Raw genomic sequence first — 22,281 nt, forward strand, 5'->3', positions numbered from 1 at the left:
TGACACAGGCCTGAAATGTCGTCATGGAAATCTTGCTCTGTAGTTTTCATTATTCTGGAGATGACAGAAGTTTAAAGCTCATCCATTAAATGTTAAATAAGCTTTCATGTGGCAAGATTGAAATTAATGAAGCAAAGCAGTGAATGTCTTGGGGAAAAAAAAAATTTCGTATAATTGAGTGCTGCAATCTAGCTGAAATTAAAAGGGGAAAAAAAAGAAATCATGATTCAAGGTTTTAATAATTGCTGGGAACATTTGGCTCACTACTCTTGATAGCAATTCTAGTTACTTTTGCCAGTGCTTCGTAGCAGCCAGTTTGGTTTCTAGTGGCCTGTGTCATTCACAAGGATGAACAGACCTTCACTGTCTCTTCCCAAAGCAGATGAAATCCCAAGCTTTCACTTTCCAGGAAGCAGAATTGCAGCAGCGTATCTTTCAGCACCTCAGAGGAAACAGGGTCTGCCTTTCATAATGTCAGCCTGGTCTTTCTCACAAGCACAGAGGTTCACTTTAACAGTTATTTCTGCACAGGAGACTTGGCCAGGGTGCAGCAGCTTGTTATGACGTTTTAAGGTCAATATGTAGAGCCTAATTGCTGAAATGAGGGGGGAAAAAAAGTCCACGACAACTCTGCCTGCAAAAGCCAAGAACATTGACATATGTGTGACTTTAAACTTCTGAGTATGTTTAGATCCAGCAAAAGACAGACAGTAATTCTGAAGTTGAGACACCAGAGTGATGAACATGGTCCAGTATTTCAACGTGTCTGACAACTATTGTGAAAAACTCCTTGCTTTGTGCCACTGGGTGGGCTGCATTAAACCATATGTACCTAAGAGTTACTCTCTCTCTGCTATTGTTTACCATCCTTGCTGTAGCACTGAAGCAGCAATTATTCTTCATGCCTTCAGCACAAAGTGGTGACCAAGCAAGGTCACAACCAACAGGCTACCCCCAGCAGAAGGATGTGAAGGTCATTATTCTGCCACACCCTGAGTAGAGTGAGTTATGTATAGAGCAAATGCTGGTTCTGGTCCAGAAAGCTCACCAGGACTAAAGCACTGGATAGGAATTGTCTCAAGGTCTCGGTACATTTGGAAACTGATTTCCCTTTTTTCTTTTAGGGAGTGACTGGTGCTCTGGCTGTCTTGATGAAAGATGCTATAAAACCAAACCTCATGCAGACCTTAGAGGTGAGCAGAGATGATTTGCTGTATGTGCATTCTCAGAGCCCAGAAGCAACCAGTTTACTTCATTCATCACAGTCAGCACAGGCTTTACTGAGCTTAGAGGTTTACTGTGGTTTGCTGGTTAAGGTTGAGGGGATAGGGCTTGCTTCTTTCCAGGTCTGCCACTGGTGTGTGGTGTGTGGTGTTAGTGAGGAAATGCAGTAAACTTTGCTGTGGCTCTGTTCTGTTGTCTTTAATGCCAGGAACTGCTTTGGGAATCTAAATGTTGTGCATGCACTTGCTGGGATTTAGCCATCCTTTTCCTAAGAGGATTAATAACTCTACTTGTGCAGATTATTATAATCCTGTTTGCCCTGTGGTCCTTATTACTGATAACAAATGTTTGATCAGAAGGCTTTAAGATCTGTCTTCTTAAAGCGTATTTCTTTACTGTCAGCTACTGTAGTACTTAGCTCCTGAAATGCTACAGATTTGCTAAATTTTACTCTCTGATTTTCTCCCTCTCCCACATCCCCCCGCCTTTTCTAGGGAACACCAGTGTTTGTTCATGCTGGACCTTTTGCCAATATTGCACATGGAAATTCTTCGGTGTTGGCAGACAAAATAGCACTGAAGCTTGTGGGTAAAGATGGCTTTGTTGGTAAGTATGTGGGGTTTTTTTGTTTGCTTCCTTGCTTCTTGTTTGTTTTGTCAAGAGGGATCTGCCTTTTTTTTAATCACGACTTGTCCTTGTTTTTTTGTCTTGGAAGAGCCTTCTGATTTATATAATCAGAGCATGACTTTTTCCACCCAGCAGCCTCTCACAAGCTTCTTTGTCAATTCCTGCTCTAGTTACAGAAGCAGGATTTGGTGCAGACATAGGCATGGAGAAATTCTTCAATATTAAGTGCCGCTATTCTGGTCTTCGGCCTCATGTGGTGGTATTGGTTGCTACTGTCCGAGCTCTGAAAATGCATGGAGGAGGCCCTGCAGTAAGTACTAAGCAAGATTTTCTGTAGGCCTGAGGGGCTGTTGTTCTGACCCAGTCACCTAAAGCCCTGTAGGGTTTGATCTGCTTTTAATTTGTCTTCAGGCTTGCAGTTGTAAAAGGAATCCCTATGTCCCTGTTGCTTGTAAGCTGCTTCATTGTAACATGTTACAGACAATAAAAACTGCTGCTTGCCTGATTGTCCTAATGAAGTGCTTGCATTCTGGGGCATTTGTGATGTTACCACAGTTATCCACTTGTGAGCACAGCTTGGGGGCATTTATTTTTTCCTTGTATTTTTTTTGTTAGGAAAAAGACTCATCCTGGAGTAGATTCTTGACACTGTATAATAAGAATCAAACATGAATTACTGTCGCGTACAAAAATCTTGTAGAGTTCAATCTTTTTTCTCTTTTTCCCTTTTTTTTGTCCTAGGTCACTGCTGGGGTACCTTTACCAAAGGACTACATGGAAGAGGTAACCTTCTTTAGCTGTTGCAACAGTTCACCAAACAGCTGTGGTCATGACATGATACTGTCATGCAGTGCATTTTTTTATCTTCCAGGGGAATGCTGCCTTACACAAGGTGTAATGTTTGTGGGGTTTTTTCTTAATGATGTTACTTTGGTTCTGCTCTCTCAAGCATTTGTTGTACTTGACCTAGCAAGTATTCAGAGCCTTTTAATTTCTCTTGAGCTCATGCAAATGTCTGTGCACTCCAATATTTCATAGTAATATCTGCTCTGTGTTCCCTGACCCTCTCAGCATGGAGTAATTGCTTGGCAGAAATATTGTCTCTGAAAATATTCAGAGTGCCTCCTAATTATGCTCTTCTTAGCAGCAGCAGCTTCTGGTTGCAAACAGGGAGGAAAGTGAACTAAAATCTCAGCTTCTGTCCTTATGCCTTGAATGATTGTGTACACCTGGATAACTGGTCTGGCTCTTTTTCGATGGCTACAGCTTTCTTGCTTCTGGAGCTTCTGTATGGATTCTTCTTTGCATAGCAAATGGAAATCAGGATTTCCATGAGTAGTCTCTCAGGATGCTGCAGGATGTAAATATGTGTAAAACAAAAGTTGTTGCTACAGACTTCAGAATAGTAGCATGAAATTCACTGCCTATGGTACTAAATACATAAGAGTGTCAGAGTGGAAAATGAGGCTTTACTGTGGGGAGTTAATGAGAATGGGTATTAACTTCCAAAGAGTAACATTAAAAAAAAAAAAGGAAGAAAAAAAAAAAAAAAAAAAAAAAAAAAAAAAAAAAAAGGAAGAAAAAAAAGAAAAAAGATTAAAAAAAATTATAAAAAGCATTACTCTTACCTTGGCTTGGCAGCTGAAATCCATAATTATTAGAAGCAGTCATTCCTTTTCCTGTCTTCAGTCCACGAGCATGCACTGGTCTGGACTGTTCAGAAAGCAGCACTGGGGATTTATCTTTGTGATTCCATTCCCATTTTGTCATATTTATCATTAGCTGTGGGCATAGCAGATATGGAACACAAGTTTCACTGTCCCTGATAAAGTGTGCTTTCTTCTTGCTGTCTTCTCTATAGAATCTTCAACTGTTGTCAGAAGGCTGTAGTAACCTAAACAAGCAAATCCAAAATGCACAGATGTTTGGTGTCCCAGTAGTAGTGGCTGTCAATGCTTTCAAGTAAGTGAGCTGGGATGTGGAAGTGATACATGGGAATAAAATCGTGGCACCTTATATGCTATGTTTAACACAAACTCATGTTTTCAGTACAGTCACTGTATAGTCTGAAGCTTTTTGCATTGTCAGAAGATGTTGAATAAATAGGTGAGCATTGCTTAGTAATTTCAAATGCATACCTTAGGTTAAATTAGCTTAGGATTTTATGGTCAGTGATTATTATCTGTCATCATTTATACCATAATTGGCCAAAGTACTGTGGACAAAAGGTGTCTGTGATCATGTGGAGTCTAAACTCATAACAGATGGTGAGGTGCCCGTGCTGTTGACCATGTTGTGTGGTCTGCTGTATGGAATAATTATGCCTCACTAAGAAGCATTTTGAACTCTGCACACTGTGCTGCACAGGAAGTAAAATCTGTGTGTGGTTTTGTGCTGGCAGAAGGGCTTTGAACTGGTGTGTAAGAGCTGATGCCAGCTGAAGCAGAGTGGCCAGCTAAGGATTGCTCATCTGAAGTAAATGGATATTGGCTGGTTTAGAGAAGTTATGTTTTGTAGCTTGTTGTGTGCACATGATACAGCAGACTCTAGCATCTCTAAATTAGCAGTACCAAGGTCTTTTTGAGTTTGCTGCTGAAAACAGGAGTTGCACCAGTACAGAACAGATGCCCCAGGAAGTCTGGAACACTACTCTGTCAGTAGTCATGGGTTTCCAGAACTACCTGTTGCTGTTTCTTGCTTCTTTCACCAAGGTGGAGAAGGCTGTGGTGGAGAGCCCCTCAGCAGCTTCCTGCTGGTGGGATTCTGTGATTTCTTTGGGCAGCTTTTGGATGGTATCAACGAGAGTGAAAAATGATTAGAGCATCCAGTTACTTTACTGTGTGTGCGTTCTGGTACAATTTTTTTCTCCTTACAGGACTGATACAAAGGCTGAACTGGACCTTGTAGTACAACTGGCAAAGGAAGCAGGAGCATTCGATGCTGTAGAGTGCACTCACTGGGCAGAGGGAGGTAAGGGAGCCCTTGCACTGGCCCGAGCTGTTCAGAGAGCATCTCAGACACCCAGCAACTTCAGGTTCCTCTATGATGTGGAGGTAAGAACTTGAAGTGTTACAGAGGTATTCTGCTTATAAGGTGCAGAGCAGTTGGTTTCACTAGCTGTGTGAAGGGCTGCTCTGAGAAATTGGGAGGAAATTTGGTTTTGGAACGTAACATTTATTCCATCAGTCGCAAAGAGCTGGTTAGGCAGCTCTTGTTTTGCCTACCCATTGAAATACTGTCTGCTTTTGACACTGAAAATGCTACTATGGATCTGCTGGCAATGACAAACCAGGTTTCTGCCATGGCAGCCATGGTCCAGGGTTAGGGGGAAGTTCAGCTCTTGGACTTGAGACCTGCATTCCTGTCAGAGCATGGACTGGAACAAGTCTGACCAAAGCTGTTACCTTACTTTTTGTCTGCAAGTAAGGCTTATGGAGTTGTACTACAGCTGGGGTAGAAGAGTGCATATAAGCATGTGTATTTCTGGTGACTTTGCACATTAAGCAAATTTGACAGAATACTTAGTAATGAATTTACGGTTAGTTTCCAGGTTATGGCCTGAATCCTCTTTTATAGGCAAGCACCTATTCAAGAACCTAATGAGATACAGAGCTGTGTCACTGTAACTGTTTTAGCTCCTTAACAGATGCTTTTAATCTTTCTCCTTTAACCTCTTTATTTAACTATCAATTTGTATTCCCTCAGATTATTTTTTTCTGCATTTTGACTTAGACTTGAGAGAGGATAAAGAGGCCTCCTTTGCAGAGGGGGTAATTAACATGTAAGCACAGCTTGCAAGAAATATTGCTGTGTTTCTTTTTGTTTCTGACCACAGTAAGCTAGTTTTGCTCTTTTACCAAGAGAAACAACTGCAACAAGATAAATGTGTTTTGAAAATCCTCAAATTACTGTATAGCTTTGTTCTACAGTCAGTAGGAATAGCTCTTGTATCCACAGATGGGCATTGCATGACATGTATGAAGAACTGCAAAGCTGCTGTGATGTTATGGCTCACTGTAATTTGGCCACGCTGACCTGCTTGTCTTTTTTTTTTTTTTTTTTTTTTTCCCTAGCTCCCTATTATAGATAAAATCAGACTTATTGCAAGGCAGATATACGGAGCAAGTGATGTTGAACTCCTTCCAGAGGCAGAGGAGAAGGTCACATTGTACACTAAGCAGGTGAGTTTTCTATGTCACCTGGTACCAGTGCTGCTTTTAATTGAAAATGTTTATACTGAGCTTTGGTGTTGAAAGTGTGTGTAAAGGGAATCATCACGCAAATCATGTCCTTGTCCAGGACTCACTGGATGCTGCTATGGCAGAGGAGGAAAAGGAGGTGGTATGGGGAGGGTGAAACTGGTCCTGGCTTCTAGTGAAGAAGATAGAAGCCATCTGTGGCCAAATAGCACATCTATGATAGTGTATGGGGAGAGAACAGGAGGAGGCTTCAGTAATCTTTCTCTATTGTACTTTCCAATTCTTCACGGAATTAGGGAACTAAAAGTGGTCAGACTGGTACTAAGTAGTCTGTTTGGGTTTTTTTTTTCCTTTTAATTGTGTTGCACTGAGTTGTTTAATCAGTTTTTAAACCTATATGGATTTTTGGCAGTCTCAGTTATGTTGGGTAAAGAGTCCCACAGGTGATACAACATTTCTTGAGGAAAAAAGTCTACATTTTTAAGTTTTGAACCAGGCATCTGGTTGTTGAATTACGTGTTCTCTGGTTGCGGTGTTGCTTTTATTCTTCTCTAGTTTGATGTTCTTGTGAATTTACCTGCTTCTGCACTAGTGAAGGTCTGTAGAGGGCTTTGAAAAGAAGAGCAGTGTGAGAACTGGCCTTCATTTGTTTACAGTGTGCTTGAATAATTTTGCTTTTACAGTCCATTTACGACTGGCATATATAGCTTGTTGCTCTCGTGTTTCTTGTATATTCCTTTACAGGCCTATCAAAATACCATAGGCCTGTAATCGCAGCTTCCTTATGACCTGCAATTATATTGATCAAATGTTTTTAATTAACTGAACAAGAACTCCAGTTCTGAGCCGTTTAAATTAATGTTTTGGGAACAGGGTTGAAAGTAAATTATCTATCAAGGTTGTGTATCTAATGTTTCCATACCTTAATTTTTTTCTTCATTTGGAGGTGCTGGGGGCCATGGTGGTTTTGTCTTCGATGTGTAGCTGAGGGCAGGGGTAGAATTTGAGAGAAGGAGTGAGGATGCAGTGTAGTCAGTGGATCTGATGGGCTGTGGATAAAGCAGTTGGTGAGGAGTAGGATGTCCTGACAAGATGTCTGCTGCCTGCAGGGAATGACAGAACAGACATTTTACATTTATGTAAAGGTACAGTTACTGCTTTTTCACTTATTTCTCCTCTCGTTGCTTTTCCCAGGGGTTTGGAAACCTGCCCATCTGCATGGCTAAAACTCACCTGTCGTTGTCTCATGACCCACAACAAAAAGGAGCACCCACAGGTTTTGTTCTGCCCATCCGTGACATTCGGGCCAGTGTTGGTGCTGGGTTCCTGTATCCACTGGTGGGAACGGTACGTGAGTGAGGGGAACCCCCAGCTATGGGCTGAGTTACAGAACTTCATGTGTATGACAGTACAAAAGGTATCTTAGGTCAGGAAAGTCTTGTTTACATTCAGTTTTTTAACAGTCCAGTGTACTAGATGCCCTTAATAGTTTTTTTTTTCAAGGTGAAGAGGGAAGCCAAAATAGACCATCTGACAGTTTGAATACTCAGCAAGCCCCCAGTGTACTCAGGTCCCATGTCTGTCTGCCTGGATTCTGAGGAAAGGCTGAGCTCTGTAGCTAATGAGCTCTGGGACCTACAGTCTGGTGGAAGGGAAGGGAGAAATCCTTGGGCCAGCTGATTGCTGGTGTAACTTCCCATTCCTGATGAAAGCACTTTGCAGAATTGTAGGTGAACTCTGTGTACACCTGCAGATAAGGCTGGAACAAGACAACTCTTCCAGAGCTTTACACCTTTTGATGAGACACCTCCAAAGTAAGGCTGACCTATGCTATTAATCATTTATCAGTCTTCCCTCCCATTTGGTTCTCATGGTTTTGCTAACCATCTATTTGCTGCTCAGCTTGTATCAATTCCAACAATTTGACTGTGCCCTTGAGTTTTTAGTTTCTGTTCTTTGACATGATTGGCAAAATGTCAGCTGAGAGGACAGAGTAGCTACAATGGAAACAAGATCATGGAATAGCTTTGAAATTGCCTGGCAGAAAGAGGAGCTACCTGCAAAATAATGAACTAATATTCAGGTTTGCATCCAAAGAAAGAACGTGAGGATTAAGGACTCTACTGGAAGTTTTATCTGAAGTTTTTATCTCCTGGGCAAATGTTAAGTAGCTTGCTAGACTGTTTTAGGAGATGGAGCAGCTGGAGCAAGCAGCTCATTTTCTTATTTTGGGGACCTGAACCTTTTTCTGAAGTCTTCACGGTAATGTGTTGGTTTGATAAGATTTTCAGATTCATCAGTTGATGAAATTTGCTGATGTAAGAGTTTGATCCCTTCTTCCTTCAAATACTGGAGCCAAATATTGCATATCTTTTTCTCGTAGTCTTAGGAAAAAAGGAAGGAAAAGAAAAAAAAAAAAAAAAAAGAGGGAGCTAAAGGTTTCCAGATTAGCCAATGTAAATAAAATAACTACATCCTGATTAGAACCTGGTTTATCCATGTTCTTAAAGAGTAATGTGTGCTTTGGGATAAAATGAAAGATAGCATGCTCGTTCTTGTTATTCATGGCATTTTCTGCAAGCCAAGATTTAATCCAAATGATGATTTTTTTTCTTTTTATAAGTACTGGAGAAGGAAAGGGTATGCAGCATTAATGAGTTACACAAGAGCAAGATGTTTTCAGACATTAAAACTCACAGTTTGGCTCTTTTTCCAATGTCTTCTGTTTCTGTGGAATTAGACTCTTTCCTTTCTGCTGCCTTCCCAGACTCCTCATGTTTTCTCAGACATGTAGTAAATCATGGTGTTAATTCTGCCAGAATTAACAGCAAGTCTTTTGGCTAACCAGAAGATATGAAGATCATTTTTCTGTGGTTGCTACAAAACTAGGGAAGGGGTGGCCCTTTGAGAAGCAATCCAGGGCATTTTGAATCAGATCACTATTTTAAATCCATTCAGCAGGAGGTGTGTTAGCCTCAGAATAAATTTTTGGCAGCATCCATTTAACTGTGAGCTGAAAATGCAGCAAATACATAGCTCTGTACAGAAGCTTTTATGAGAAATTTGAGATGAAATTAACCACTGGTACATGAGTATTCTTGTTATCCGAAGTTAATCACAAAGGTATATCACATATTATGTTTTTTTCTCAGCTTCTGAATTTTGGTGGTTTCCCTTTCTGTCTCAGGCTTGTATCTGTTGTACTTTATTGAAACAGAGTGTTTAAAGGAAATATCCAGATTTAAGTTTGGGTTTCTTTTCTGGTGCTGCTGATGAATTGAAAACAATTTTTCTTTCCACTCTGTTTTTTCAATACCTAATGGCTCTTTTTGGTGTGGTGGTCTGTGCTTTTTTTTGTTTGTTTTGTTTTTGTAGTTCTATAGGTGCAATAAATAATGCATGCTTGGGTGGTATTGGTTTTATTGGATATCTTGCAAGGGGATTGATGATATACATGTGGTCTACTTTTTTCATGTAAGTAAATAGTGTGAAGTGCCCTGTATTTTTTCAGTACATGTGGTATTGAAGGGGAGGAGGCTAATGGAGGAAAAGTTCATTTCTTCAGCTCTGAAAATAACTGAGTGAATTAAGTATTGCAGACTCTTGTATAGAAAATTAGTAGCCTGGATGGAAATTATCCTGGACTGCATAGAGATTTAGGGTTTAAGCAGATTGCCATTAAGTAATGGATAAGTAATGGAGTGGTCTCAGTGGGCTGTGGATAGGAAAGGAGGAAAATGGCCCATTCCTTTCAAAATAGGAAGTGTAAGAAATAGTAAAGTCATGCCCATCTTCAGCAATATGTGGCATCTTCTACTCTACTGAATGTCTCTGCTTCTGCTGTGGCCCTCTGAATCTGGTGGAGATCAGCAAAGCTCTAGGATCATCCTTCTGTGGTGGTGAGGCTGCACCTGGAGTGCTCTGTTTGCTGCTGGGCCCCTCACTGCAAGAAGGGCATTGAGGTGATGGAGTGAGTCCAGAGAAGGTCAATGAAGCTGGCAAAGGGTCTGGAGAAAAAGTCTTACAAGGAGTGGATGAGGCTGGAGAAAAGGAGGCTGAGGGGAGAACTTCTCACTACATCTTCTTGAAAGGAGGTTGTAGCAAGGTGGTGGTTGTTCTCTTCTCCCAAGTAACAAGTGTTAGAAGAAGAGGAAATGGCCTCAAGTTGTGCCAGGGGAGGTTTAGATTGCATATTAGAAAAAAAATTCTTTACTGAAAGGGTTGTCAAATGCTGGCATGGGCTGCCCAGGAAAGTGGGGGAATCACCATCCCTGGAGATATTTAAAAGATGTGTGAATACGGTGTTTAGAGACATGTTTTGGTGGTGGGTGTAATGGTTGGATTTGATGACTTAAGGGTCTTTCCCAACCAAAGGGATTCTATGATTCTTCAGTGATACATAAATAAATAGAAAGTTTCTTGTTCTCATGACTGGATACTGGCAATGACTGTGGTGAGAATAGGAAAACCCTTCCAGACACTTTGGATCTTGTAATACCTTGACTCTTGAAAGCAAAATATTTATTCAGCTAAGGACAAAGACAAGGAATGAGTTTCTTCTCTGTAGCCCCCTATTCCTGTTTGGGAAAGCAGTGGCTCTGACAAAAAACTAGGGCAGTGCTGGAATTCATTACATAGACTTGAAGAGATTTTTGCCTTTGCAGAAGCCACACAAGACCCACAGTGATACACTACATATGAGACTGGTGTTAGCACTTGTAAACTGCTTAGGAAAATGGGATGGGACTCCAAAAGCTTTCCCAAACAGTTCTGAGAACTGCAGAAAATGCCTAACCAATAGAGCTTTGCCTCCTTGCTGCTCAGCTTATTATCCAAAGGAATACTGGGTGGTAATTTGATTAGTGTGCAAAATACTTGCTCAGGAAGAAAATATCAGGTTGTCAAAGAGATCTTTAATGGAGACAGATAACAATACTGACTGTGAAAGCTGAGGCTGCATGATGCAGATAAAACCCAAAACTTTATTATTATTTTTTATTAGAGGGGTTAATGACCCCTGACACAAACTACTGAGTGTGGTCACATTGCCCAATTTTGTAGGGCACCCACGTCAGCTTGGATGTGCCACTGGGCTAAATGCTGAGTGAGGGAAGGGAAGGGAAAATCCTGTCAGCTGCATTAGTAAATGAAGCCAAGCATGTCCCTGCTGGCCTTGTGTTCTGTCACTCTGACAGGGAATGCTTGGCAGTCGGGGGGGACAGCTGGAGAGGACTGGCAGGCACAGTGCTGGCAGCTGTGTTGCAGGCCTTGGTCCTGCCACTGCACAGCCCTTCTGACTTGGGTGCCCCAGAAGTGTTCCAGTCAGGAGAACTGACCCCTCCATCTCTACGTGAGCTTTATTTCAGTTGTTGGGTGGTGGTTTGTTTTTTTTTTTTAATTCTCAAGGATGCTTATTCCTAATTATTTAACATTTCTATCTCTAGAATCTTGGAAATATTCTAATCAGCTGAGAGTTTGCAGTGGGCGATATGCTATTACAGCACAAATACTCATTTTGCTAACCTATACAGTAACTGTTTTGCTAACCTAACAATAACTGCCAGTAACAGTTATTGCTTCAGCTAAATCATCATTGTAAACAAACACAGAAAATGCCCAGGCTGTCTAATGAGCCAGGAGTTCCTGATACTCACGGTGTGCTTCAAAATGGTACATGACCATCGTTCAGCTGTGTGTGTGTGTGTGTGTGTGTGTGTGTGTGTGTGTGTGCGCGTGCAAGGAGCTGTGCCAGCTGCTGCCATCTTGGTCACTAGGACTGATAAAGGATGAGATCTTCTGCACAAAATGATGCTGCTTCTCTTTTAACAGTTTCTCTTTTCTTGTTCAGATGAGCACTATGCCAGGACTTCCTACAAGACCCTGTTTCTATGATATAGACTTGGACCCAGTGTCAGGAGAAGTCAAAGGGCTCTTTTGAAAGGAATTAGTGATCAAAGGTAGGTACCTTTTTTAGGGTAGAAGGCTCATTGTTTGGGCTTTACTTCTCATCTTGAGATAGTGGAATTAAGCCAATCTCCTATTATGCCATATGTTTCCAAATGACATTTGATCATAATTCAGCCTGAAAGTTGCCTGCTATACTATATAATAGTAATTAAACTTTCTTTTCTTTTTAGCTCCCAGAAGAACACCTGATGAGTCATGTAAATGGAATTGTGCCCTTTTTTTTTTTTTTTTTTTTTAAGACAAAACAAGATATGACCGGGAATAAGGTGCAAGAAGTGACTGGAAGGAGGAGTGCTACAGAATCAAACACTTGTAATCAGCAATAATTTTTAAACTGCTGCATTCCAAGCTAGTTTATCCTGAGTATTAAAAGCGTACTGCCTGTACAAACCTCTTGCTTCGTAATTGTAACTGAAGCAGAATACAGAATCCTGGGTTCAGTAACCTGTTTTGAGTGACAATATTTTAATGATTCAAATTCCTAAAGCTGGAGCTTTTTCTAACGGTCTTAAGATTTAATTGTCTTTACCATAGAAGTTTTGTAGCATATATTATCTTTGAAAGTCTTGAACACTGAATATTTCTAATTGCCATACTGAATTTTACATTTCATTTCTTGCACTATGGGAGAAACTGCTATGCTCTGAAACTGTGCCAATGTCATTGAAAAGAGGGAACAAGGAGGAATCCCCTTTGCTTCTGATAGCTTTCCAGAAGTGTTTACTGTGGAAGTTGCTGCTTTGAATTTTTTCTACAGACACCTGAGCCACATCAAATTTCCTATTTAGAAAGCCCAGCTGTGACTACTGTATTCTACTGCTAATGGAAACTCAACCTCTGAATGTCACATCTGTAGGGACTCAATCTGGCCACAATTTGGCTTCTACCAAATGTGTCTTTTGAAGGATTTTATGTTCAACAGTAAGTACAGTTACACAGTGGATGAACCTTGTTTACTAAGGATACCTTTTTGGTGAACAGAGGCAATGTGAACAGCAATCAATTAATTTGTAGCAGGTTTTGTCAGGAGGCCAAAAATAATTGTGTAACATAAAAATATAGTTGCTGCCAATTTTTTAACTAATACAAATAAACTGGTAAATACTTTTAAATGCTTTTTGTGTTTTAATGTATGCACTGGGATTATTGACACAGAATTATTTCTGTGATTAACCATGAGCAACCTCAGTCCTAATATTGACAAGAAGAAGTGATTATTGCAGTGATAAGTTGCCTGCAATGCACCAGTGTGTGTGTGTGCACTTAATCTTGTTCCCTTTCCTAGATGATGTGTATAAGCTGTAGGAAATAAACTGCCTGCATTGAAATACTTGCAGCTGACTGCAAAAAGATCTGAATTCAGACTTGCAAGGCCCATCTGTTTGCATCAGAACTGAATCTAAAAACATTCTGATTTTGGTGAGAACTGGGAGAATCAGGATGTAGCTGTGTGCCAATGCAAGGGCACACTGGTAGTACACAGATACTGTGTATATATGGCTAGGGAGAGCAATCAACATCTCTCAGGTTGCTCAGGAAGGTAGAATAATTAGATCAAAATTACCTGGTTGTCACAGAAGCAAAGACAGATTAGCTTGAATCATCATAAAGAGAATTTAAGATGCATTCACAGCCTCCTAAAATTTTATTTTCTACGGTATTCAGCTGAGGATTTATTGGCAGATGGGTTTGCTCAAGCACACACAAGCCACTTGCAGGGGGCCAGAAGGGGTGTTCCCCAGTTGCTGCCCCAGACACCATTCCTGGCCAAAAGGCTCTTCACCTTGGCACCTCTGCCAAGCCTTCCCAGCCAGAGCTGATGCTGCCAAGTCTGCTCTTAGTTCCTACATTTCATCTTCCCTGCTCTGCTGCTTTCCTGCGAGCGCTCTCTGTTCCACCTTCATTTTATGCTTATGAAACATGGGATAAGTGCAAATTTATGCTAAGATTAGCCTCCTTTTAGTTAAGCATGAGATCATAGACATGTGCTTGAGAGAGATGGTTCAAGAGGTTGCTAGCCCACCACCTCCTGCTGTGAGGCAAAGCAGTGGCTCAGCCATGCAACTGCTGAAGGCTTTGCCATGCACCGGGGGGGCTGGAGGCAACAAAGCATAAAGGACAAAAAATAGCTCCAATCATATCTCTAGGTTAGTGGGGAAGCTTTCCTGACCTGCACTGTAAAATGTGAGCTCACCAGTGTCCCTGCTCTAGGTCTTGCAGGACAGATTCATAAACAGGTTGATTTTTCTTAACTCTCCATAATGAAGTATGACAGCTAGTTCTTGCCCTACCAAATAGGATGCAAAGGACACTTCATCTCTTCTAACTAAATATTGGAAGGTTGTCTTTTCCTCCTGTTGCCTAGAGAAAAAGCTAATTAAGTATGAATTTGTTCTTTATGGGTTATTTGTGGGCCCAAGGCCTGTAGCTGGTGTTGTGGCCATCCATTTCCCTGCCTGTGGTGTAATGGGAGTCTTGCATCACAACATGTATGAAATAACAGATTTTTTTTTTGGACTAGCATTAGGGACAAAAGAAAAAGGAGAGAGTTGCCTGTCTGGCTACACAGCACCAGTACTTCAGTGTGAGTCCAGAAGGAAAACTGGAGACTACAGCTGGGCTGGGATCTTCTTTCAAGCTTATCCATCTTCTGACCAGATCCTCTGCTTGCTGCAGACCCTGGTATTTATTTCCCTTGCACTGTAGCCTTAGGTGCTACCATCTTCCCCTGGAGCAGCAGGAATAATTGAATTCCATGTGAGGTGTTTGTGAATGGGATTGATGAGAACCCTGGAGGCAGGGCACATATTAACCATCCTCCTTACTGCTGCCTGCTTCCCCCCCCTCCTGCCTCTGATTGCAATGAGGGAAAAGCTCGTGCTGAGCAGCCTGGCTTGGCTTTAATGCAGAAGTGGATCGTAATTAGAACCCACCACCCACCCCAGGGAGGGGAGCTGTTTCCAAATGAAGATTATTATCCTGAGTGAACGTGAGCAAACACATCTCGTAGGGGAGCTTTTAAAAAGGAATTCCTTTGTGGTTGCTTCATCCACATTTCTGCCCTTATTAGCTGACTTTTCAGCCAAAAAAACCTATTTTGTGCCTTTTTTTTTCATGAAGAAGCTAGGAAGGGGGAGGCCATGTATATTTCTCTAAGGCTGGCCTAAACTGGAAACCACTTGCAGGTTCAAAGCGTGCTGCTTTGCCTGGTTTCTTATATGCAAACACGCTGTGAAGCAGTTGATGTCCTTAAAATGTTTGTGGGCGTCAGTCAGCTCCCCGTGGAGATGAATGGGGACATTCAGGCATCTCAGACTATAGTTTCATGTAGTTCATCAGCCACACTTTGTAGTCCTTTTTTTTCCGGAGGCCCTCCCATCAATCCTAACAGCTGGAGAAGCAATTTTTTAAAAAGTCACATATCAGCTGCTTTGGAAGAAAAAGGCTCATATTAAATAGGCACTTTCTCTGGTATTTGGAGCAAAGATTGATTTACAACCAAGAACTGGCTGTCCTTACCACCAGCTCTTTAGGTGCAGCTTCTGTGGTGACCCAAACGCTGTATGCCTGAAGCTGCAAAGGTTTCAACTGGGACAAAGGAAGAAAGAGATGCCAGGAACGAGACCACCCGTTCCTAGCCAGGGAAGTGCTGGATCCGCACAAGGCAGCGGTCCCTGTCTCCTGGGCGTGGGCTGGGGTCCAAACTGAAAACCACAGCTCGGTCCCTAGGAAAAACTTCGTCTCGTGTTGTTTGTGGTTTCTGTGTCTGCTGCTGCTGTGCACACCCTAGGCAGGGAGGGATGGGTTATTCTGCACGGGGGTGAGGGATCCTGCCCCACCAGGAGGGATGCTGCCTTTCCCGAGGGGAAGGATCCTGCTCTGTAAGGGGAGGGGGGACGCTGCCCCACGAGCGGGGAGAGATGCTGCCTTGCGAAGCGGGATGCAAGGAGAGGAGATGCTATCCCGCAGGAGGGAGGGATGCTGACCTTCGGTCAGGGAGAGACGCTTTCCCGGAGAAGGAGGGCTGCTGCACCGCACGCAGGGCTGCGCCGGGCTTCCCCTTCCCCTGCCCCATCCCCGCGTTCTCCGGAGCTGCCAGCAGGTGCCCGTGGAGCCGCCCCGCTGCCGGGGGGCGGGCCGGGGGCTGGCGGCGGGGGGCGGGGGGCTGCTGGCAGCGCCCTCCCCGCCGGCCCGGGGAGCGGCGGCTGCGGCGGGAGGCGGTGGCTGCGCGGAGCGGCGCGGAGCAGGGACAGGGCCGGGGCCGGGACGCAGGTGAGGGCGCGGGGAGCGCGGGGGGAGCGGGGGAGGGCACCGACCCGGAGGGAGCGGCGGGGGAGGCGACACGCGTGGGATGCCTGGGTGGGTCTCGGCGACCACCCGAGGAGCCCTCCCGTGCTCTGGGAGGGGATCCGGGGCTGTCCCTTCGCTGGGGTGGGGGGGACTCGTAGGGAGGCCGGGTGGCTCCCGGCTCCCGCTCCCCGCACCTGTGGCCCCCTCCAAAAAAAAAACTTCCCGGGCTGCGGAGGCTGCGGCGGGGCCGGGCTCCGCTCGGGCAGCTGCCTGCGGGCTTCCCTCTCTCACACGCTCATCTGTCAGCTGGGCTAGCTCTACCCTGAATAAAATAAAATAAAATAAAATAAAATAAAATAAAATAAAATAAAATAAAATAAAATAAAATAAAATAAAATAAAATAAAATAAAATAAAATAAAAAAAAAAAAAAATAAATTTTCCCCTTAGTGGAGTGCACCCCGCCAGAGCCCCCGTTTTAATCATCTTCCTACTTAAAAGCAGAGTACAAAATACTGTGTAAAGCATTGCCCGGAGTCACTGAGCCAGTTCCGGAGAAGTTGGTCCGCTTGCAGTAACATGTTTTGCATCTTTATATTGAAACCCGTTATGATGTTTTGAGGCAGCACTTTTTTTTTTTTTTTTTTTTAAGGGTGACATATATCTTACAATATCATATAGCTGATGAACACATACGGTGTTAATTGAGGTTGCCATGGAAGGCATGCACGTAGTATAAATAAGCTCCCTTCTTGCCATGTGATTTCTCTTTTGTATTCCACAAGCCTCCTTTTTGTATTCTGTTTTTACATATTGTCATATGGTGCATTAAAGATAAAAATATCTGCTGTCTCAGGGTGTAATTTCCCTAGCTGGAACTATGAGTGCATATGGAGCAGTGAGGAAAGGATTCAGCTCACCGTGGGAGAAGAAAATATAAGTGTGTGCATGCATAATACATCTTTGCCATTATATGGGCAATTAAAAAATATAAAATCCCCCTTTACCACATGAAATAACAAAGCAGTATTTTCTGTGGTGAAGTATCACTGGGTTGGTTGGCATCATGGTGGCCTCATTTTGCCTTTGGATATGTGATGCTAATTAGTGGGGAAAGAAGCTATGGTGCATCCAAAGTTAGAACTGCTTTTCCAGCCCTGGTCTGCCTCCCAATATGAAATACTCATTAAAATATATACTTTTGAATACTTTTTTTTTTAATAAACAAAAAAAAATTGCTCTACAGGTCTTACCATTTTTTTGTTGTGTTACAGGTAAAAGATGGAACTCTTGGCCATGCTTCACATAACCTGGGAGGAGAACAAGCAGAAAGCAAAGCCAAGACAAAGCAGCATCTGACCTTGTCACTGGGTGGCAGAAAACAGCCACTGGCTGCCACTGGTTCTACTGGTGCTCCAATCAAACTCCCTGTGCAGTGTGGAGGTTCAAATGGCTCACTTAGGAAGTGCAAGTTCTTTCCAGGTCGTGGGGTGAATAAAAATTGTTAACTCTTGGCTTGATTTGTCATCCTTTTTGGGGAAAAAAAAAAAAAATTAATACTAGACTGGCAATTAAGTAGTCATTCTGTAAGATCAAGTGCAACTTGAAGTGGATTGTCCTGGAGGTGACTCTGGCCAGCAAAACCAAGACGCTCGTTCAACTTCAAGTCTACCCAGGATTCCTTGGAGAGGTGATAAAGTGAGTAATAAGACAAAGTGGGAGTTATAAAGCAGATGCAATATCTTCATCAGAACTTCTCTTTGCTGACACATCCGCTCATTAAAAAGCAGCTAACATTATTTTGAAAACAATTTGAGGAGAAAATGCCCTTTGAGCATATCTGCAGTTCTTGTGTCTGATGCATTAATCCAGAAAATCAATAATATAACAGAACGGAAGGAGAGGAACAAATATGGCTAAGGCAGCTAAGGAAATTCAAATGGAGAACCCAAGAGAGGTAGAGACTCCCAGCAAAGGGGCAACATGCTCACCGTCAGAGGAACAGGCAGAAAAACCCTCCATGCTCTGTTTCAAGAAGCAGAGGAAGTCCTGTAAGAAGGGCCTGACTGTGAAGGATGTATGTGAAGGAGCCGTGGAGGAGAAAAGCCAATGTATTAGTGCTGACCAAGGGGAAACAAAAGCTTCTAATCCATCACGATCCTCCAAAGGAGCTTGGGCAGCCATCAAAAACCTTGCAAGACCTCGGAGGAGGCAGAAATCCTCCTCACGGAAGAAGGTGCCCTCTGATTCCCAAGTGCAGCTGGAGACAGATGCTGAGGAGGGCTGTGCACAAAGCTTCCCAAAGAAACGGGTGAGCTCTGGGGTGAAGATGCCCTGTGTGAGGTTCTCCAGAGGCAAGAAAAAACCCAGCCCCTCTGCGGCAGTGGAGGAGTCAGAGGGCAGTGTTCAAGCAAATGAGGTGATGGGTATTTCGAATAAAGCCAGTGAGGAGCTGGAGGATTCAGCCCCAACAGACAAGTCTGAATCCTTCAGCCCAGTCTCTGTGGAGGAGGACAAGGACAAGGTGAAGGAAAGTACTGACTCTGCTGGGCAGAGTGAACCCCTGACAGAGCCCACACCTGATGCAGAGGAACATGCAGAGTGCACTGCTCAGTCAGAGATAACTGATGAAGAGACAGCTAATGAAGCAGCCCAGGAAAACCAGAAGGAGGGGATCCTGCCCCAAACCACAGTCCACACAGAAGGTGAGGAATGTACTTCTGAAGTGCCCGTTTCCAAGGATCAACCTGACAGCATCCCTGAAACCACTGAGCTGCAGGAAATCCCTGAAATCTGCAAAGAGCTGCCTGAAGGCGATGAATCAGAAAAGAGCATAAATCCTCCTGAGGAGTGCAAAGCTGAGGAGACTGTAACGGATTTCAGTCAGTCAGCATTTAAAGATGATGCAGGGAGTGTGCAGGTCTGCTCCAGCCAGCAGGTGACACTGGAAGCAGACATGGGTGTTGGCATTGTCATCACCATCACTGAAGCCGAGGACTCTGACAACACCGACTCTGACCAGGGCTATGAACCATCACCGGTTTTGCACCGAAATAAGCAAAAAGGAAATAAAAAATCCAGTGGGAGCGTTGATTTTGGTAAAGAGGGCCCCGAGGCTGGCAGCAGTCCCCAGGCAGAGGACAAAGGTTCTGGTGACCAGGGGCACAGAACTGGGGAGCAGTACGAACTGCTCCTCATCGAAACGGCGTCTGCCCTAGTGAAGGCGGCCATCCAGTCATCCATAGAGCAGCTGGTCAGTGAAATGGCCCTGGAACAGAATAAACACAACAGTTTTCTGTGATGGCAGTGATGCCCCCTCAAAATAGAGTGCAGGGAGTGATCTAAATCTGAGTTTGGCCTGGGTGGAGAGAGCTCACAGGTCTTTTGGGGCCGAGGTGTAGTTAATTCTGCATGCCCGTTCAGTTGTGTGTCCATGTGAAACAGATCCTGGGTTTGGGGGCAGACATACAGCCTGTGCCCTGGGGATGGGGCTTCAGGCAGTGCCACTGACTGCACTTGCTGGCAAAGGAAGGTGTTGCAGGGACTGTATTTTCATTTAATTGGCATCTTTATGTCAAGGCCACATTTCTGCTGTCATCCATGCCAGGTTTCTCCGCTGTTCATGCTGTAGACCTCTATATACCATGTGTTTTGTGAAAGGGCCTGAGAAGTGGTGAGCATCCAACATGCTGCTGGGCTGGATTTGGGACAGGTGGGGCAGGGCTGGAGGTTTGCCCTGTGGTTTGGCAGAGATGAGAGAGGGTGAAGCGAGTGCAATGTTAACATGAAGACATCAATGCCAGACAGGATCAGGACTGTTTAGTATTGCAAACAGGTACTCGGTATGTACAGATGGCAGCAGCCATGGTCACCCCTGCTGTCACATTGCATGGAGCTGGGTGGTTGCAGCAAGCAGGATTTTTTTCATTCTGCCTCTTCCCCTGTCACAAGCCTCCTGTGCATTTCCAGACACTTCAGAGCCCAGCATCAGCCGCACTCCTTGCTGACCCCGGGCTGTGTGAATGCCAAGAAAACAACAGCACTTGGTTTGCTGGGAGTTCTTGCACCATGAAGCTCAATGGGCAAAATTCCCAGCAGCATGGGCTTGGGGGGAGAATTCCTGCTGCGGGCAACCCCGCTCCGTCCTTCGCTTTGCTCCATCCAAATCACGACGTCAGGGTGAAGCCGTTCTTGGGTGTAGCATATTTTTGTTATATGGCATGTGATATAAATAGCAGTGAGCTGCATGCGTGTTAGCAGTCAGCAACTCCCTCGGCTGACACGGTTCGGGGAGCTGGGATGTGCTGCCACTGCTGGAATTCCTTTAAGTAGGAAGGAGATTGGGTGTGAGCTGCTGGCAGCAGCCTGTCCTGCACCTCTCACCCCTGTCTGCAAAGCCTGCCTGACTCCAGCAAGCCCAAGCAGCCCTTGGGAAATGCTCTTTACGCCTGACTCGCTGCTGCTGGGCTCTGTCTGGCTCTGACACGCCACATACCTTGGTCTGGAACATGCAGGGAAATGCTGGAGTGATCTCACCAAAGTCCTCAGGGAAAAAAAAAATCTGGACGTGAGGGCCTGGGGACACGGATGTCAAATGTCCGGACAGGCCAATTGCCATCAAAACCTGTGAACTGCCCTTCTCCAAGGGGGTTTGCACCAGTGAAGTGTGTTTGTGTGAGCATTGCCTCTAACTACCAGCTCTCCTGGAGAAAGGGACCTTTTAATAATTTGGGATGGCATCTGCCTGGCTGGGATTTATGTACAGCTGTGTGCAAGTCAGCCTGTTCTGCTGAGAAAATTCTCCTGCGTATTTCTCAGCTGATACAGAAATAGCAGCCTGGCTTGGCAATTGCTCACTGACCAGAGGCAGTGAGCTGAGGTTTCCCTTCCCAGCCTAGGATCTGGATCCCTGTTAAAATAACAAGGGCTGTGAACTTTCCTACTACCTGGTGCACAACCACATTTTAAACTTTAATAAAGCATCTCTGTTGTTACCACAGGACTGTGAGCAGTGAGTGCCACAGCTTGCTCCCATGCAAGTAAAACTTAAGAAAAATCAGAGGATGTTAAAAAAAAAATGTTGTCTTTTACTGTGAATTTATTTAACTGTGAATTTATTTAAGTTATCAGAAATCAGTAATTCAATGTGTATAATTTTAATGGCTTTGTACTTCATACTAGTCCTTCCAGGTATTCTGCCATAGTTTTGAAAGGGACTTTTTGAGGACTTTTATATACACATTTGGGGCTGCTGCAGCACCCTAAAAGAGCCATACTGATGCTGGAGGTTGCTTATGGGATTGCATAGGATTGCTGGGCACTGGGGCAGGTTGGTGCTGAGCAAAGGGCTCCATGGGGACCCACTGGTGTTGGCTGCAGAGAAGGTTGTCCAGACTCCAGAAAAAATGACCCCAAGGGGCCTGACTGTCATTTCCTGTCAGCCCACTAATAAATTCTGGGAAGACTTCATGTATTTCAGTATTGCTTTTTAGGTGAAATGTGTCTTAAAAAGTAGGAGGAGAATGGCAGAAATACTTTGGGTTAGCCCAGACCCTGTGACTGTTGCTCCATGTCCAGGGTTGCGTTTGCATCTTTTTTGTAGCTTTTTTTCCCCTCAGTTATTGCTGTACATATAACTGATGATTATGTCATTAAAACTGAATGTACCTGTTGTTTTCTTGCCTCGTGATTGAGTGGGCAGCTGTGGAGAGATTTTATATATGAAAGGATAAACTTGAAGTAGTGCTCTGTTATGGCCAGCAGAAAAATCATAAACCTGGTAGCAGACCTGAACCTTTGGAAGCTGCTTCTTCCTGCTCTCCTTTTTATAAGATTTTCTTCCAGTTGCTGGCCAGTTTTTTTCATTAGCAGAGTCCTGGCTATCCAGAGACTTCTATAAGGATCACAGATCCCCAGGCCAAGAAAAGCCATCCTGATGCCCAGCAGTTAAATTCCCTATCGGATGCCCAGCAGCT

The 22,281-nt window shown here is 43.8% G+C and overlaps 2 protein-coding genes across 7 annotated transcripts in view; both read left to right on the plus strand.

Annotated features, from left to right (window-relative positions):
- MTHFD1 (methylenetetrahydrofolate dehydrogenase, cyclohydrolase and formyltetrahydrofolate synthetase 1) overlaps positions 1 to 13,129 on the plus strand; it is a 40,067-nt gene extending 26,938 nt beyond the window's left edge. For all 4 annotated transcript variants that reach the window (XM_071745351.1, XM_071745349.1, XM_071745350.1 and 1 more), the window contains 10 exons: positions 1,125 to 1,193; positions 1,719 to 1,830; positions 2,022 to 2,161; positions 2,593 to 2,634; positions 3,713 to 3,813; positions 4,727 to 4,904; positions 5,925 to 6,032; positions 7,245 to 7,397; positions 11,899 to 12,007; positions 12,188 to 13,129. In XM_071745351.1, coding sequence (XP_071601452.1) covers positions 1,125 to 1,193; positions 1,719 to 1,830; positions 2,022 to 2,161; positions 2,593 to 2,634; positions 3,713 to 3,813; positions 4,727 to 4,904; positions 5,925 to 6,032; positions 7,245 to 7,397; positions 11,899 to 11,988 — 993 coding nt within the window. In that variant the 3' untranslated portion in view covers positions 11,989 to 12,007; positions 12,188 to 13,129. The remainder of the gene's footprint in view (positions 1 to 1,124; positions 1,194 to 1,718; positions 1,831 to 2,021; positions 2,162 to 2,592; positions 2,635 to 3,712; positions 3,814 to 4,726; positions 4,905 to 5,924; positions 6,033 to 7,244; positions 7,398 to 11,898; positions 12,008 to 12,187) is intronic.
- A 702-nt stretch (positions 13,130 to 13,831) lies between these two features.
- AKAP5 (A-kinase anchoring protein 5) lies at positions 13,832 to 21,979 on the plus strand. Of its 3 annotated transcripts, XM_071745353.1 has the most exons (3): positions 13,832 to 14,699; positions 15,551 to 16,289; positions 17,581 to 21,979. In XM_071745353.1, the coding sequence occupies exon 3, from the start codon at positions 18,219 to 18,221 to the stop codon at positions 19,605 to 19,607; it is 1,389 nt and encodes a 462-aa protein (XP_071601454.1). In that variant the 5' UTR covers positions 13,832 to 14,699; positions 15,551 to 16,289; positions 17,581 to 18,218; the 3' UTR covers positions 19,608 to 21,979. The 3 variants fall into 3 exon arrangements, with proteins under 3 accessions (XP_071601454.1, XP_071601455.1, XP_071601456.1); XM_071745354.1 differs by lacking the exon at positions 15,551 to 16,289; XM_071745355.1 differs by lacking the exons at positions 13,832 to 14,699; positions 15,551 to 16,289 and adding an exon at positions 16,378 to 17,246.
- Positions 21,980 to 22,281: the final 302 nt, after the last annotated feature.

The sequence above is a fragment of the Heliangelus exortis genome, chromosome 5, assembly GCF_036169615.1.
Source record: "Heliangelus exortis chromosome 5, bHelExo1.hap1, whole genome shotgun sequence".
NCBI classification, from domain to species: Eukaryota; Metazoa; Chordata; class Aves; order Apodiformes; family Trochilidae; genus Heliangelus; species Heliangelus exortis.

What these genes read in the sequence shown, in the direction of transcription:
- AKAP5 (XM_071745353.1), top strand. Translation starts at nt 18,219, where the DNA reads ATGGCTAAGGCAGCTAAGGAAATTCAAATGGAGAACCCAAGAGAGGTA.